The sequence below is a fragment of the Blennius ocellaris genome, assembly GCF_963422515.1.
Source record: "Blennius ocellaris genome assembly, chromosome: 13".
NCBI classification, from domain to species: domain Eukaryota; kingdom Metazoa; phylum Chordata; class Actinopteri; order Blenniiformes; family Blenniidae; genus Blennius; species Blennius ocellaris.
The window spans coordinates 18,327,514-18,344,586 of record NC_137662.1 but is presented as its reverse complement, the minus strand read 5'-3'; the positions used below and the strand labels follow the sequence as shown (position 1 = coordinate 18,344,586).

The following is a 17,073-nucleotide window of genomic DNA, read 5'->3' as shown; positions in this document are numbered from 1 at the left end:
AGGACTTTGGGTTATCACAAGTCTCACATGGGATATGACAATTCTCCTCCAAGATACATTTGTAGGACTGCAGGTTCAAAGAAAGGAGGGGGGGGGGGGAAGAAATATCAAACAATGTATATTAAAACTTGGCAAATAGATCTATACAGCCACATTTTCCAGCAACAAGCACTTGTCTTTAGACCAGTATTATAGTGTTGGAATAATAAGAAGGCAAGCAGTAGACAAGGGTGAGATATGTTGAACTACACCAGCAAAGTGAAGATCTGTTCACTCTATTTTTAACTCTGAATCTTAATGAAACATCCCCCCAGCGCCCATGAGCTCACTTCTTTCTCAATGAATTCATTCAGTTGAAACAGATTTAAGCAGTAAAGTGAAAAATGGTGCATAGGACAGGCTGGCTGACTTCAATGATTAATACTACAGCGAGAGAGGTGATGATCTATTACTGAACTGTCTGCAGCCTGCACAGCATGAAAAAGCGATGAGCACTGTTGCCACTGTACCTATGTAATTACTGATTAGTCTAATCAGGATGATAACACACTTGGAATCTATTTTGCAATTAACTTTACTTAGAGCCGGATGCATACAATACGTGGCTCATTTCTGCTTCTGCAACAATGAATCATGCATTTTGTGTAGATTCATGCTTCTGCCCAGACTTGTGGAGTATCGTTTTGTGTATCAGATGGGCTTTATTCTTTATTACCAAACTTTTTGTCACCTCCTGTGTTCTTAATATTATCTGGGAAAACCTTGGAGATTATTAAAATAGAGCTCAGGTGCACCAGCTGAGTGCTGCCACAGTAGCAAATGGTCAGAGGAAGGGTCGTTTTCCTTTCAGGGAAATATTTCTTTCACTTTTTCCAGCACACAAGCTTCAGCCAAGATCACTGTCCCATTAAGCAAGCAGCGTGTGCTCACAGGGCCAATTGATTATTCGGTCGGAGAGGTGATGTGCGCGCTTCTCAAAGGTGGCTCAGGATTGTGCAGATAGATGGTAAACAAATATTTGACAGCAGCAGCAGCAGGAGGAGCAGGAGGAGCAGGACTGCTCTGCTTCCTCTGTGGTCCGTTTGCAGCCTGAGAGGCGGTGAACTACAGGAGTTACTCCGGCTCCTCTGTGCCCAGTTTGACGGCTGGCGTGCGTCCTCTGAGAGGAAGAGCTGCTGTAATTGGCTTCTCAATGAAGAATCATCAGTATCTCCCCGGAGGTTTGGCGGACTGTAGCGCACTACTCCACCAGTCGTCCGCTGCTTAGGCTTTAAAACGCCGGGCTTTGCTGCCTATTTTCTCCCGAAATAAACAAGTGGGCAGTTGAAAGGGGGAACTCTCGGAGCATCATCACAGAAACAGTGCATTTGTGTCGGGGTTCTGAACACGATCGTGCGCACGCCGGGGAGTTGTCCGCACGCCGCGGAGAAATCGGCTGCACAAAGTTTAACGCGCATTTGTTTTCACCATGAGCGACCTGGAGGACGACTTTGCCAAGATCCTGCTGCTAAAGGAGGAGAGGATACGGGACTTGGAGCGGCGGCTCGCTGACCGAGAGGACGAGATTCAGGAGCTGAAGAGGAAATTGCACAAATGTCAGTCTGTACTGCCCAGCGCGCAACTTATCGGACCGCGGACCCGGCGAGCGCAGGGCATCTCCGCCGAGCCGCAGACTCACCAGGACCTGTCGAGGCAGGCGTTTCGGAAATATGCCAAGTCCGACTGGTAAGACAGTTTCAGTAGGCGGTGGTACTTTCTTCCCCCTCCAATGCTGTTATCAACGCCTATGTGTTTGCGTTGTGAAATATCTTTCTGTGCGCTTTTCTTCTCGCTGGAATAATCCAAACGTTTCAGCTCTGTCATTTCAGGAGGAATGTGAAAGTGTTCATGTTCTGATAGAAACTCCACATGCTCAAACACGCTCAGGTTTTGTTTTTTTGTTTTTTTTGTGTGTGTGTGTGTGACTTTTTCAGTTCTCTTTACCTTTTCAGTGTGTCCTTTTTCCTCCCACTGAAAAGATTGGGAGCTTTGCCATGAATGGACGAGCACTTTCATTCTTGGGGCCGATGACGCAGCTCCAAGGCGAGCTTCAGAAAGAGCTCCTAATTGATCAGATCCATCATGGCAGTCCCACGAGACTCAGACGAGAGGAAGTGCGATGCATTATTGGCTTTTAGTAGCTGGACGCTGAGGATCCGAAGTGCATGTCTGAGGATATTTAATACTCCATTAGAAAACGCTTTGTTTGACCATATGCTTCCTTCATCACCTTTGTTACTTGTTTTGGGTTCACAAAATGTTTGCCATTATATTTCTAGGTTTCAGAGCCTGCCTTAGATCTAAACATCTGCCACACACTTTTCTCTACACTTTCACTTTAATTGAGAAAAAGTAACAAAAGTTTGACAAACTTTTCCTTGTTCATATTTAAATTTATTCTAATTTCACAATCAATTATATCTCCCAATCAGGACACTTATTTTATTGATACCACACATACAGACAACCCCTCTGTTGATACAGCGCAGGAGACAGTGAGGTTAATGTTGTTTGAATGGCTAGACAATTTCCAACCTTCATTTGCATTAATAAATTGCAGACAGGGAAAATCCTAATTTGTAGTCATTAACTGAAGCTCAGTGAAGCGTCACAGAAAAAAAAGGCAGCCCATGAAGGCAAAAGCAAGAATGGGGTGTGGATATCATGAATGAACCATGTTCATTGAGAAATAATGGTTAATGAACTACCTTCAAGATGGAAACAGGACTCATGTTGGTACATTTCCTACATGGATCAGTGTGACAGTGATCTATTCATACTGTGGGTCAAGTTAGTTACTAGACTGAGGTGTCAGTGGATTACTTTATTGTGAGCATCATATGCACTTGGAAGTCAAGTTGTGTTGCTGCAATGCATTGGCGGGATGATGGCTCCCTTGGTGCCATGACTGTTTGAAGGACGGCGTCCACATGTGCCGCCGCCGGGCCTACATACGGGCAGGGCCCCGGTGGGGTCGGAGACAGTGTGACCCTCCATTAGAGTCAGGACGTGGCACCAGGCGGCGGCCCGCCCCGCTCCTCAGATTACCGCAGCATGGAGCAGCTGATCCTGTTTCTATTGATCAGCATTGGGGGGAAAAGGGCTGAGCTGGATGGCTGGTGAGGTGAAATTTAAAGCGTAGAGGTGCTTTGAAGGACAGTGGGAGGGCCTTTTGATGATGGGGAGATGTGAGGATGCAGACTATCTGAAATGTCCAGGCACCTGCAGTTTTCTGATGTGAACTGAAACTTTTGCTGCTGCTCACCTTTGTGTTCTTCTTCTGAGAAACATAAAAGGGATATGGTTTTAATTAGCGGAGACCAGAGAAGCATGTTCCATATCTTTTGAAAACACAAGAAAAAAATATTCTGATGGAAAAATGACATATCTGACAGTGTGCTGATAGTTTAAAATTGTGTTTCTCATAAACAATTCCTACAGAAAGCTGAACTATACACTGTGTACACTGTGATCTTTCGAAACAGAAGTGACACAGTTTGTGCTTTGATTAAATTCACGAATGTGTTATTTTTTTCACATTAGGTCTCAGTCTCCAAATGTCTCACACCATAGTTCTACATTATTTGCTTGCATTTATATGCCCCCCCCCCCCCCCCCCCCCCCAGTTTACATAAATAAAAAAGGTTAATTTCTCTAATAACTGCTTGGCTGACTCTCAGATATCTCTCAAACACTGGCACATCCATTACTGGTCATTAATATGCCCGAGTTGATTCTTTAATCCACCACAAGAGGGCAGCTGTGGTCTTTTATTAGACCGTCTGTCTCGTCCAGGCTTGTTTACATGTTTTTGTCCTCAAAAGGATGTCTTTATCCCCCACACGCCAAAAAAACACCACCTATTCTCACAGCCGGATATGTCGTTTCTCTCGCTTTATTGTGCGCACTGTCAACACCGTGACGGCCCACCCTCTCAGCTCAGTAATTGCCGTTTTAGCCCCAGTAACTGCTCTTCCTATCAGATTGTCCTTGGCAGTTTATCCTCCTGAATTTGTCCAGAGCGCATGAGGCCAAACACTGTTCGCCGAGCTTCAGATGACTCATTGGGATAATGTGGACAGACACCAGCGGCGCGCACAGTGCGCAAAGCACCAGATTAGATGACGCTGTGAAGGAGTCCCGAGCCTCAGTGGCTGTGACATTTTCATGTCTGCTGCTCCGTTTGACTCTTTTTGAGATCATGTTTTGCCGTCAGCACCTCGACTCGTTCCACTTAAGAAGCTGCCGTGAAATGAATAGTCGCCAGACAGCTGAATCATTGACTCGCACTAAAACACGCACTGATTGCAAGTCAACACATCAACTAGGTTGAGATGTGTAGCACTCGTAAATATGCACTTCCCTTTAAAAATACAAACGCGTGAAACTAGGAGAGATCACAAACTGAAAGAACGCATTGTATGTTTGCTCCCTCACGTCGAGGTTCATTAACTTTTCCATCACCTTCAACTTCCATTAATCCTCTGTCGCCCATGTATTTGTAACTCCGCAGCCCCAGGGCGACTTACTGAGGTATGAAGACATGGTTCTGCGAGCACCGGCTTTCTCACCGACTTCATTATTCATGCGAGACGAGAGCAGCTCTGAGACTGGAGTGGCAGACTGCACCGTGCCACAGATTCCAGTAGGCGCCCTTCTCGCCATGCGCTCTCCTTGGGTCGCAGCCTGACGCACTCGTGGAGGACGATCCTCCGCTGTCACACTACAGAGGGAGGGGGAGAGAGAGAGAGAAAGAGAGAGAGAGAGAGAGAGAGAGAGAGAGAGAGAGAGAGAGAGAGAGAGAGAGAGAGAGAGAGAGAGAAATATACTAAACTTTGCGTGATTGTGGCTGAGACGCTGCATGCGTTCACCTTGGCAATCGCAGCAACCTCGGCGGCGTCTCCCCAAACCTTCAACATCTGCTCGCGACGCGAAGAGGAACCCCCCCTCAGGAGAGACAGGGGCTGAATCCTCTCGAGCTGTTCATGCCGGATAAAGTTTGCGAGCGGCGAGGTAGAGGAGAGAGGGTAAAGACTCGACTGCACACCTTTCGATAAACTTATTGGGGACGTTGGCTACTGAAATGGGCACTTTGCGCGACCTCCAGTACGCGCTCCAGGAGAAGATAGAGGAGCTGCGCCAGAGGGACGCGCTCATCGACGAACTGGAACTGGAGCTCGACCAGAAGGACGAGTTGATACAGCGACTTCAGAACGAGCTGGATAAATACCGCTCCGTAATCAAACCGGCAACCCAGCAGGTCCACAAGCAGAGCGAGCTGCAGGAGCAGCATCGCACGAAGAGGCAGGCGATTTCGGCCGAACCGACCGCCTTCGACATCCAGGATCTTAGCCATGTCACCCTACCGTTCTACCCCAAAAGCCCAGAGTAGGTGTCCAAAATTCAAACTCTCGATCTCCGACTTTAATACGATAGCTGTGGGAGAATGTTATTTTGCGGTTGCACTACAGTCTTCGATCTTTTGTCACCTCTCCGGTTGCTGTGCGTAATATGTCAGGTGGCGCAGCAGGTACTTCACCTGTAGCACACTTAAGGTTGAGATGCTGCTCTTCTCTCCATGCCCACACTCTCTCACGCACACTCACAGGGCAGGGGGAGACACGTAGCCACACTGTGACTGGGTAAACCGGAGTTTCCCAGCCTCGGTCCTGGGAACCCGCTGCCCTGTAGGTTTCAGCCGTCTCTCTGCTCCTGCACAGTTGATTTAAATGAGGAGATAATTACCAGGCGTCTGCAGAGCCTCATGACGACTCACTCGTTTGCGCAGGGACCCAGTAAAAATATGCATGGCCAGTGGGCTGAAAAATGGAGACATGTTTTCTGCCTTGAAAATTTTGAGAGATAAAATTATTACAAATCTGGTATTGATGGCAGTTGTCATCTGGACAACAATCAAAGGCTAAATCTCTTTAAGCTTGATCACAAGCCAGCAGGAGGGAGACAAAATGTCATTCGATGAAGGGGAATTATAGGTTTATAGATCTGGTGGTGGCAGTTCTGCGTAATGTCCCAGTGTCTATTTTATACAAGCTGTGATTCGGTGACAGTCAGTCTTAACAAGCCCCCTGGATGTTTACCTTACGATTGCTCTCAATCTACCCTCTCTGTCTTCCTTGCAAACTGCCCAGTAAACACTCTTCCCTCCTCAACTAGGCTTGCAACAGGAGGTTTGGATTTTGAACTAAAACTGGCGCTAAAGCAGTCTGCTGCTGTGAAATAATCCTTGTTTTGTGTGAGTAGAATTAAAACACGTACCCCGCTCGTGGACAGGATGGGGTGCTCCTCATATCCTTAAAACACCTTCAAATATGGGTATTCAATATAATAGATACAATCGTGAGACTAAACCTGGCTTTGAAATGCATTACAGGATGCAATAGTCATTAACAAAAAAAAAAAAGTTTCTGTCTTCATGTTGCATGGTTTTTAAATTGACAGGGGCAAAAATAAACACGCTCCCTTAAGATTCTGCAGTCGGATCAGATGTGTCAGATATGAATGTCATTATTCTTCTGACACACAAACAAAGCTTAGAGGATTTCTTCAAACAAGATTCAAGAATGAAGGGAGCTCATTTATTTGAGCAGCAAAAGGCCATTAGTCTTTGTTTTACCTGTCAGCTCTGTGGGCTCGAAAAATGCAGGGAAAACACACACTTGTGTCATTTTATTTCTGGCATTTCATCTTACAGCTGCTTGTAAATGTGAGATCTCTACTCCAGTTTGAATGGCAGCTGAGGAAAAAAAATACTTGCATGGCCATTTCACTATGATGATCTTTTGCCTGTATGTACTTATTTTTTATTAAAGGCATTTCCCGGAAACCTTTAGGGAGACCTTTACTGGAAGACAATGGTAAATGGAAAGTAAAATCCTGTTTTAGTGAAAGAGCTGGATTGGACAGTCTTTAAATATTCTGTAAAGAGTTTGAAGATTGTAAATGCTTCAGAGCTTGAGATATATAAAGTAAAGCGACAGGCTTATTAAACAATGACAGCAATTAGTCCTTGTAGGAAAATTCAAAAATGATCTTTTTTCATTTCAGGGAAGTTGTTTCAACATCCATCAAACTCTCGACCAACGGTTTTCTTCCGAGCGTCTGCCACACCTTTTCACTCTCCTCATTTAGAAGAAAGTGACATTTTGTCTATTATCTCTCTTCTAATAAGCATGCATGACAACATTTGATCAAAAAGAAGACAGACTATTGAATGCAAATGACTGAGTGTGTTTTGGTGCTGTTGTCTCATGACTTCAGCATCATCATTATTCAGTATGATATTTTTGCTTGAGTGACTTGCAGGAGCTGTCGTTTTTCTCTCAGCATGGAGAAATCTACTTGAATCAAAGTCATTTCTTTTATTCTGCGTGACTCAATTTAGCTTTGATTTTGTTAATGCTCAGCTGAGAAGAAAGACGTTTGCTTTTTCCTCTTACGTAAGAACCCTTGTGAGCTAAAACAGTCCTGTTACATTCTCATTTTGTTTTGGTTATTGAAGTGTAGCGATTACGCCTGTTGGATTTGGCTAAATGTTTATATTTCTCTTTCATTCTCGCTCTCTTTATCTTCTTTACAAGACCCGTAGAGCATTCTTTACACATGCGCTATCCATCCCTCTCCCTCTTTCTTCTGTTAGTCTCTCCCACTTTAATGCCACCCCTCTTCTCTTCTTTCTGCCTAAAAGAGCATATTTTCTCCATTTAAGGAAGACTGGACTGGCTCGGCCCAAACTTCACTCGAAGATGAAAGCAAATATATCATCGTCACAAAAGCGAGGGAGGCAGATGTTTTTACAAGGGTCTGCTCGGAAGAAGTTACTCAACTTCACGAATGTGATTGAGGCCGCCCAAATGTTTTTGGGGTGTAACTCCACAGAGGCGAACTCAAGTCTGACTGCCTCTGTGAGAAGAACAAACCTCCAGCTTCATCCTGTTACTTACGTCTATCAGAGCCTGCAAGATCTGCATCACATTAAACTTGTTTTGAAGAGTTTCCTTCCCAGCAAGCATCATTACAGTCTAAAAAAAAAAGAAGAGACCCTCATACCTTTATTAAAGTGTACTCCCTAAAACCTAATGAGAGCTGTCAACATTAAATCCAAATTATCTTCTCCTCCTGCTGCGAGACCACGTAAAGAGGCATCCCAATAGTTTGCGGGAAGGGAGTTTAAAAATAGGTGCCCGCTTAAATCATCACTTTTTAGATTTACCACCGCCCCGCATTTTGCTTCTCAAGGGCACCATGAAGGCGTCTAATGAGAAACTTTGAGCTGCCCAATTTGCACTGTTGGAGGAGAAACTGCCCAGTCCGAGATTTGAGTCAATTCAAAACCAGGAAAAAAAAAATTGCAAGCATGTTAGCCCACAGTCTCTTTCGTCTTTTTCACATCCCTAAATTATGTAATAAATGGGAAGACATGAGACGAGAGGGTACTTTGTGATAATGAAACTGCTCTGGGAGGACAAATTCATGACCTTTTCAAGGAGAAAAAAAAAAAGGATTCGACCCACCATTGTCAGTCGTAGCTCAATCCAACAATGTCACCTTAGGATAATACATTGTTCTGCTTTTAGTCTCCAAACAACTGAATCCAAATAAACCGAAGGCAACACTTTGTTTGCATCCTTTTGAGATTTCTTCACAGTATTTGTTTGCTTGTCTCCCTTCGAGTAGTTTGGGGCATGATTTCACCCCTATATTTCTGTAAATCAATACACATTTCATCCAGCACTTTTTAAAAAACAAAAACAAAGGGTTTATATTGTATCAGTGAGAGTGGTGCTCATGTTGCTTCAAGGCTTTGGGGGTTGAATAAGTTATGTGGCATTACCAATAAAGTCTGACAACTAGCAAAATGTTGGACTTCAGTAAAATCATTAAGCCTGGGTTTTATTTGTAAGGGTGAAAGCAGAGCTGGAGAGGGATTTGCAGTCCTGGATCGTCTAATTTAAAATTCATGGCTATTGAGTCCACAACAGAAATGAAATTAAATATGCTGCTTTTGTGGCATTTGAAACTGAAATCAGGAGTAATGATTCAGCTGATGGTGCGAAAATGATGCACTTGAAATTTGTCAATGCCGCTGAAGGCTGGATTTTTTGGGGGGGATTTATGAGCCAGATGCCACCTCGGCTCTTCTCTAATTTTTTATTTTTTTTTGGCAGTTTTTCACATAAAACAGCAACATTTTTTTCCTCCGATTCGATTGTGTTCGTCACAATTTACTGAAGAAGTGTTTGTCGTGACCTTAAAAGTTCAATGCGAGGACAGTAACCATAAAATCTTACCTCATAAAAAATTGATGTGCAGAGGGATCGCTGTTTTAAGATGTAGACTGACTGTAGTCGCTGCACATAAATCTCAAGAAAAAAAGTCTAGTTTTTTTTTTATGTTGTAGCTCAAAGTTTTGTGTGTATTTGTTTGATTTGTGCAGGACTTTAGTGCAGGCAGTGGTGCGGAGTAGGCTGGGTGCAGTGGGAGCACAGCTTCAGTAATGCCTTCCAGGTTATTTGCCCTTTTAGCTATAAGCTCTTCGGGTGATCAACGTCAACAATGCACCCAAGAATTCGGTTTCTGAAAAGGGCACCGAGCACAAAAAGACAAGAGGCAGTTCACCTGTGCCTTTAAGTCCTTGAGAGCTTTGAGATACTGCCTACTTTCTGTGTTTTCATGAATTTGGGTAGTAAAGGTTTCCCTTCCTTGTGGGTCTGATCTTTTCACTGGAATAACCCTGATACATATTATTAACCTCATTCGTTTAGCTCACACTCTGCCAAAAGCCACGCGCTCCTCAGCCGAGCCGCTTGCATTGTGGCGATGACACGCATCGATGAACGAGTGATCTTGACTCGCTGTTCACGATCCAGTCCCCCTCAGACTTCTCTCCCATCCCTTTGACACCTCTCTCGCTCTCTCTCTCCCTCTCCCCTTTTCTCTCTCGGTTATGCTCGATGCGTGCTCTGAAATCTCAAACTTCGCTGCATCCGACCTGCGTTCACGCGCCGCGTTGAAAACACAAGACACCTTTTACTTGCAAAAACTGTTCCCGCCTGATGTTTTGTCGGCTGAATCGAGCGCATACCCATTCAGTTGAGAGATTATTTCACATGCTCCTTTTCTGAAAGTCCTCCTCGTGACTATCAGCACACCTAAAAAAATGGCTCTTGCACCTTGACAACTGTTCTCTCCGAATTTAATTACATTCTCTTCCCTCCTTGCATGTCCTCTGCAGAAAAGACATACCTGTGGATTGCCCTAATGACTCTGCAGTCTGAAGGCTGCATTGGCTTTCAGAAGCGTAGCTCTGAATGGAAACAATCTGCTTCCATTAGGCATAGATTTAGCTATTTATTGACTTGTTCCAGCATTTGGGGAGAATACAAAGGTTTCACCTTGATGCCTTTGAAATGAGGATATGTTTTTGAGAAGTCACTGTGCCAGCTGTGATTGCCTGAGACAGAAGCAACTGCTGAACTGGGCAGCATCCTTCAATGGAGTCACCACAGAGAAAAGATGCTTGTTGAATGTGTTTTCAACGACAGGGAGATTCAGAATCCACCAGATATTTCTGAGCAGATGCGGAGTAGCATCACACTCTGCATCAGTGGCCTTATTTATGAAAAATCTTTGAAGTCCTAACTTGGAAAAAACCCCAGAAACAGCTGGCAGAAATGTTCATCCAAGGTCTGTGTTTTTAACTTTCTCACTGCCGAGTACATTTCAGAGACCATGCTGTTTTATTTTCACTTGAGACACAAAGTTGAATCACTTTTATTTACCTTTATCTTTTCTTTTAACTCCCATGTCTGCACATCTACTTTATTAAAGTAAGTGCAAAGTTCTTTTTACCTCTGGCGTACGATTGCCTCAATTTGTTTGAATTTTTCTAGGTCCAAGGATCTGATCAAGGAGGCTATTTTGGACAACGACTTCATGAAGAACCTGGAGCTGTCGCAGATCCAAGAGATTGTAGACTGTATGTACCCCGTGGAGTATGGAAAAGACAGCTGTATTATCAAGGAGGGCGACGTGGGCTCGCTGGTCTACGTCATGGAAGGTAAAAAGCACACGAGCACAGTGGGACGATTTGCATCCCACAGAGTCACACATCCATTTAAATGAAAACCACTGTTATTAAACCCAGAATTAACTCCAGGGAGACATATGTAACTGCTCATTTTAATCACGAGTTTCAAACAGAAACACATGAAAAGGCATTATTGATGGTGCTTTTTTTTTTTTTTCACAGGGTGATGAACTGAAACCTAAACCTATAATACTTTGTGATGTCATATGATTCATTCATGTAACATTGATTTTACTTTGTATGACGCGGTGCGCCCGCTGTGCGCTCAATGCTCAATCCTTTTGTTGTTCCAGCATGTGGATCATACTCTCCTCCTTTCTTTTCCCTAAATGAAACTGTGAAAGCTCAGAGGACAGCAGAAACAACACATTGTCCGCTCTGGTGGGGAAGGGATTTGTGAGAGCGAGCATTATTTTTTTTTTTGCGAGATCATTTGTGACGAGCAGCACTGCAATAAAACGTGCAGCTGCCCGTCCACAATGACAATAGATTTGACCTCGGAGATAATGGCTACGGTCACTGTCCGCTCCGTCATTCCAGAGAGAGGTAAACTTTGACATTCACAGACATAACACCAGTTAAATTCAGAGTGGATTAATTCGCTACTACTGCTCAACTTCTCGTTAAAATATTTGTAACTGGAGCTTGAGAAATGTAGCTGATGTGTATATTAAACAAACCAGGACCACACAACCGGACAGCGAAAGAACATGAGGAAACTTATTAGCTGGAGACTAGAGTTTTGTTGGTGCCGAGACTGCGGCATTTAAAGGTTAATATTTAACGAGGAGGAATGAATGTCGCCACTACGGTCGACCACCTACTTCTGTTATTGGGTTGGCAGGATGTTTCCTGGATGCCCTATTCGGGCAAATGTTGTTAAGAATAGATTTGTGGCAGAGTCAAAGAAGGAAACGGTATTTTTTGCTAAACTCAGGGAGACCTTTTAAGTTCAATCCTGCCACAAATCCCTAATTCTATTAAAAAATTACACTGTGCAGTCTTCAGACTTCCAGCTGATATGATGGTCATGTGGGAAAGAGGGGAAATAAACCGTACTGTCATCGCAAAGCTTCAGTGATGCTGCACATTTCTCCCTGAAGGGTTAAGTATTCATTCACATGACTCAACAGTGAAATGCTACCAACTGTAATATAATTATATGACAGTCAAGGAGGCAATTTATGTGCAGATCAAAATACGTATTGTTAGTATTACATTTGCACTCATATAGGATTTAAATGCATGACTTTTAGCTATAATTGTGAATTTATCATTGTGCTTCATCTTTAGGTAAATAATCGGACTACTTTGACTTGCAAAAATTATGTCAGACTGCAGAGACGAGCCTGATATGTAAATAGTCTAACTGGCGGGATGCAAATTCAGATGCAAAGTAGAAACGTGGATGTTACGCATCTAACCTGAGACGAAATGTGAATGGTAACACACAACTGATGAAATAAATGAGGAACAAGATATGATATGATTGGATCGATGCATTCAGGTAGAGTTAAATAAGTGTAAATGAAAATCGCAAATACAGGAAACGAAACTCAAAACAAAAAAAACCTAAATTGAAAACTTGCAGTCTTGCTATTGGACACTGGTCATAAGAGTGTTTTGACAAAAGGCCCTCGTCATGCGAGGTCACAAACAAGCAAGTGTCACTCTGACATGATGAATAGGTTCCTTTTGAGCGTGACAAAAAGAGAGAAACCGAAGATACAAATCTGTAAGAGAAATAATTGTTGAGGGCCTTTGTGGTTCCCCCTCTGACAGTGATAGAGTAGAAAAACTGCAATGTAATAGGAAAGAAGGCTTCAACTCAGCAGTGGTTGTGTGCTACTAATATCAAATATTTGGTTAATTATTTCCCATTTTCCATTCCCTTGGGGCTGGCTTAATATATTTATCTTCAATGAACATTATCATCCCGTCCTGACTACTTTCTGTTGGCGTCTCTTCGTCTCCCGTGTCCCAGTGTGCCCTTTGCCTGCAGTTTCCACCCTGAACGTCCTCGGTGTTTTGCATGAAGACAAATGTGGAAAGTGTGAGCCCCGAGGGGACGACATTGTATCAAGGTCTACAGAAGCCCCATGTCAGTCTGTGACTTTTTAATCCACGCTGACAGGGTGTCTGTCTCTGCCATGCCATGTCAACACACCCAACAACTGCTGTGGCTCCGCATTGTACATCATTTCCCGAGTAAATGAAGTGCTCGCTGGCATTCATTTATTATTGAGACTTGGCAGGATAGTCATTAACATTCTGCCATGGGACCTGTTTATTATGCGACATGTGCCCATACGAGGCACCAGGCGAACGAAATGAAGCCAATACCAGTGACAATAACGCCGACATGAAGGATGCTTTAAGTCGTTTCCTTTCACATTTGAGAAGTTCCAAATATGAAAGCGCATCACTTATTTTACCCTGGTGAGCAATGAGGCTGATTTGTATCTGACCCTGTCTGTTTGAACAGCCTCAGAGTGTGTCTCTTTTGTCGCAGATGCACCTGATAATTGGAGATCAGACAAAACAAGAGCTGCGGATACAGAATGGATCCTGGCTCTGGCTTTCTTTCCTGCAATGATGAGGCTTCCTGCTTGGCCACGGCTGCTGTAATGACTGTTTGTTGTATTTCGGTCGCATCTGCTGGGCTGCAACCGATGTCGGCCCTCTTTTAAATACTGATTGCAACAAAGACAAAAGCTCACGTTTCCATGGAGATAGGATGGGGTTTTTGATTGGCTATGTCATCTGGAAAGACCCCCACAGGTGCCTAATGATAATCATAACTTGTATCATCACATCCACTTATGATCAGGTGTTGCCCTTGACAGTAGAACCCCACATTTCTCTTGCAGTGATCATAAAACGTAATGTATTAAAACTGTGCATACCAACACAAAAAAAGGGTCAACCTGTCCACCATGACATGATGCTATCAGAGAAAGTCGTTCATATGGAATTGATAAGATTTATATGATAGAGATTCAATTTTTTGATTCTGCGTAACGATTCAGTTGTTTGTCGATATTCTTATCGATTCTCATTTGGAAAAAAAAGGAGAACAAAAAGGTCGGTTAGCATCAAGTTTATTGAGTTACGTAGTTACGTTAAGAGCTGCCGCTGGGTGGAGATTCACGCTGGAGTGGATTGAATTAGAGTATTTGATTTTTACCGTTGTCATCCTTTCTCATGAAATGTAACCAGACGTTCCAGCATTTGTGGCGCTCGGATGCTATGTGAATGACGTCGCCATGTATGCATTCCAAGGATTTCAAACAATGGGAACCGGTTCCCTAGATGTGAACCATATAACCCAGCCTAATTTTATCTTTGAAAATACACATTTCATAGCGCATCAGTGTTTGTGAACCTTCATAAAGCAGTTTGGATCAAAGTGCACCGTTACACCTGTTGGATTAGGATTTTTACAAAACGCTCTGCAGACTGTTGATCGCACTGAGCCCGGGTTTAACTTTACCCCACTACTGCACTCAGGAGTTAGTGTCTTAGAGAAGTATCTGATCTGCAAAGTCTGAGGTTCCCTTTGGGTGTATTTAGGATAGGATTCAGGATAGACTTTCTCCTTGATCCTTTTGTTAAAAGCAACGACCCACTGCGCATCCCCCGCTTGTTAACCTGGCATCGTCTCCCCTGTGCTCACCTCAGGTGCCAGTGAGAGTTCAGGGGCAGACGGATTATTTAGTTGAATATGTTTGTCTAGTGTGCCTGCCTCATTGATCTTTTTGTCAGGCTGAAATCTGTGCGAGTTTGCAATCTATGACCTCGACAATGGCCCTGAAATATCAGTGGTGTAACTCTGCTGTGCATTGACAAACGTTCCCACTGGACCATTTTTCCTGTCAAAAAAAAGAAGAAAACATCACCTACCGCTCCGATGTGAGATCCAAAATCTTAGAGCTGCAAGATTATTGACTAATCTGTCAGTCTTTCTTTCTGTTAATTATTTGATCATTTGGTTGACCGACAGTGAGAAAATAGAGATTGTTTATCAGTTTATCCCCACAGCAAAATTCTCAAAGATGATTAATTTTTATGCTAAGAAGAATAAAAAGATGGCAATTTATGCAGTGAACGTATAGTCAGAAATCACAAATAATTTGATTTTAATGGTTTCTTTCATCCTGGAAATGATTATTTATAAGCCCTGAGATAGCTACATTAAATGATGACTGTGAAATTTGTGGCTTCCCAAATCTAATTTGATTAAAAAGTATAAAACTAAACTGTGTTTTTATTAGGCAAGGTAAAACTTACCAGTTATATTTGAATATTACTTATGATTTTCAATCCAGCTTGTCAATCAAGTTGCATAAAAAGCGCTTCCAGAAAGAAAGAAAAAAATCTGCCAAGAAGATGTACAGTAGAATTGGTGATATTGATTCTGAATTATGCATTTTTCTGTTTGTGTTTTTTCCCTCCATCAGGTAGAAGTCGCTGGCTGCCCTCACTGTATGTTTTATTCGGTTTACTAAGTGTTCAGGGATGGCAGGCAGGAAAGTGAGGAGAAGAGGTAATGTTATAGTATGAGTCATCTTCAAACCCCGGAGTGCTCACAGCACATTGACAGCTTCTTTGACAAGCTGCGGTATTCAGAGCAACCATCGATGCACTGTGGACCATTTTATTCAGGTGGAAGTGTTGAGGGGATTTGAGTATACACCTTGGGTTTGACATTTCCTCCACACAAATTGGTTCGAGTCCCAATTATTTTCCTTGACCCGTTGTTAGGCAAAGCCAAAAAACATAACTCTGATGGATTTCTCCATGAAAATTATTCTCAAGTTTAAATGAGGCTTAACTGGCATTCCTTAATGTCAGTGCGCTCCTTTGAAGCTCATGCTGAAGCTCTCCTTGCAGCTTGCTCCTTTTACCGAGATATACCTCGGAATAACAATGAATGCCAATGTTTACCCACTGTAGATAAATACTTGTTGCTCCCTCTTAGAGGAGCATTTTGACTCCGTATGAACATGACACTTGAAACTTCACAAGACAAATCCGTTTGTATAAATCACTAATCAAAAATACACAATGTGGTGAAATAAGAGACACAGGTGTCTGTTTTGCATTTTATTTAACCGTGTATTTTCTCCTGCGATAATCCCCTGCAGTTTCTACCCTACCAGCACCTTATCACCTCCCTGTTACCTTATGCGCTCCCTCACAGCCTGAATTATTAAATCATGATATGAAAGCGCCACTGTTTTACTGTTGTGTCTGATTTTGAAATGATTGCATGGCGCTGCATGGTGATGAATTGGTTAAGTCGACTGCCTCACAGTAGGAATATCCGGGCTTAGAGTTTTTCAGCGTTTTTAAGACATTTTTTTTTAACATTTGCCTCCATATACTAGGGTGTGTTGTGTGTTTGGTGAATTGGCAACTTTCAATTGATTGTAAATGTGAAGCGATGTTTTTATCCCACTCTCTGTGGTTCTCTGTTTACTCTTCTCCCTCCGGCAATCTTTTGTTGCATAATATGACGAATGAATGTGACTGGATAACTTCAGAGCGCCTTGTGATCGCCATGTGATTTTAGCCAGCTGAATGGTGTTGTAGAGGTTAAGACTCTTCTCTCACTGACTTGTATGATTCAGTTCAAGTTCTGCTTTAAGTGCAAGTTGCATGTTGACACTTTAAAAATGTGTCTCAGATTAGTTTGACAACAAAACTACCTGTATTTTTATTTATTTTTTTTAGTTTGTTTCTCTCCATTGGCCCTGGGATGAACTGGCAACCTGTACACTGCTCTTCCTTTTGCCACTTGTCAGCTGCGATCTGCTGCAGTCCCTCAGGCTCTGTTCACACAACTTTTTGAACTTATTGCTTTTTGGCTGCTTGTTGACACAATAATAGTACTGTGAGTTTCCGAAAAAGGGACTTCAATCCCC

At 43.0% G+C, this 17,073-nt stretch overlaps 1 protein-coding gene across 2 annotated transcripts in view; it reads left to right on the top strand.

Moving 5' to 3' along the window:
* Window positions 1-1,468: 1,468 nt before the first annotated feature.
* LOC308138499 (cGMP-dependent protein kinase 1) overlaps window positions 1,469-17,073 on the top strand; it is a gene marked incomplete at its 5' end in the record, with an annotated part of 95,273 nt that continues 79,668 nt past the window's right edge. Inside the window, 2 exons of one of the 2 annotated variants that reach the window (XM_080507630.1) lie at window positions 1,469-1,725; window positions 10,950-11,116. In XM_080507630.1, the coding sequence (XP_080363756.1) occupies window positions 1,469-1,725; window positions 10,950-11,116 (424 nt within the window). Of the gene's footprint in view, window positions 1,726-5,107; window positions 5,428-10,949; window positions 11,117-17,073 lie in introns of those variants that run through there. The other variant, XM_080507629.1, reaches the window with a different exon arrangement.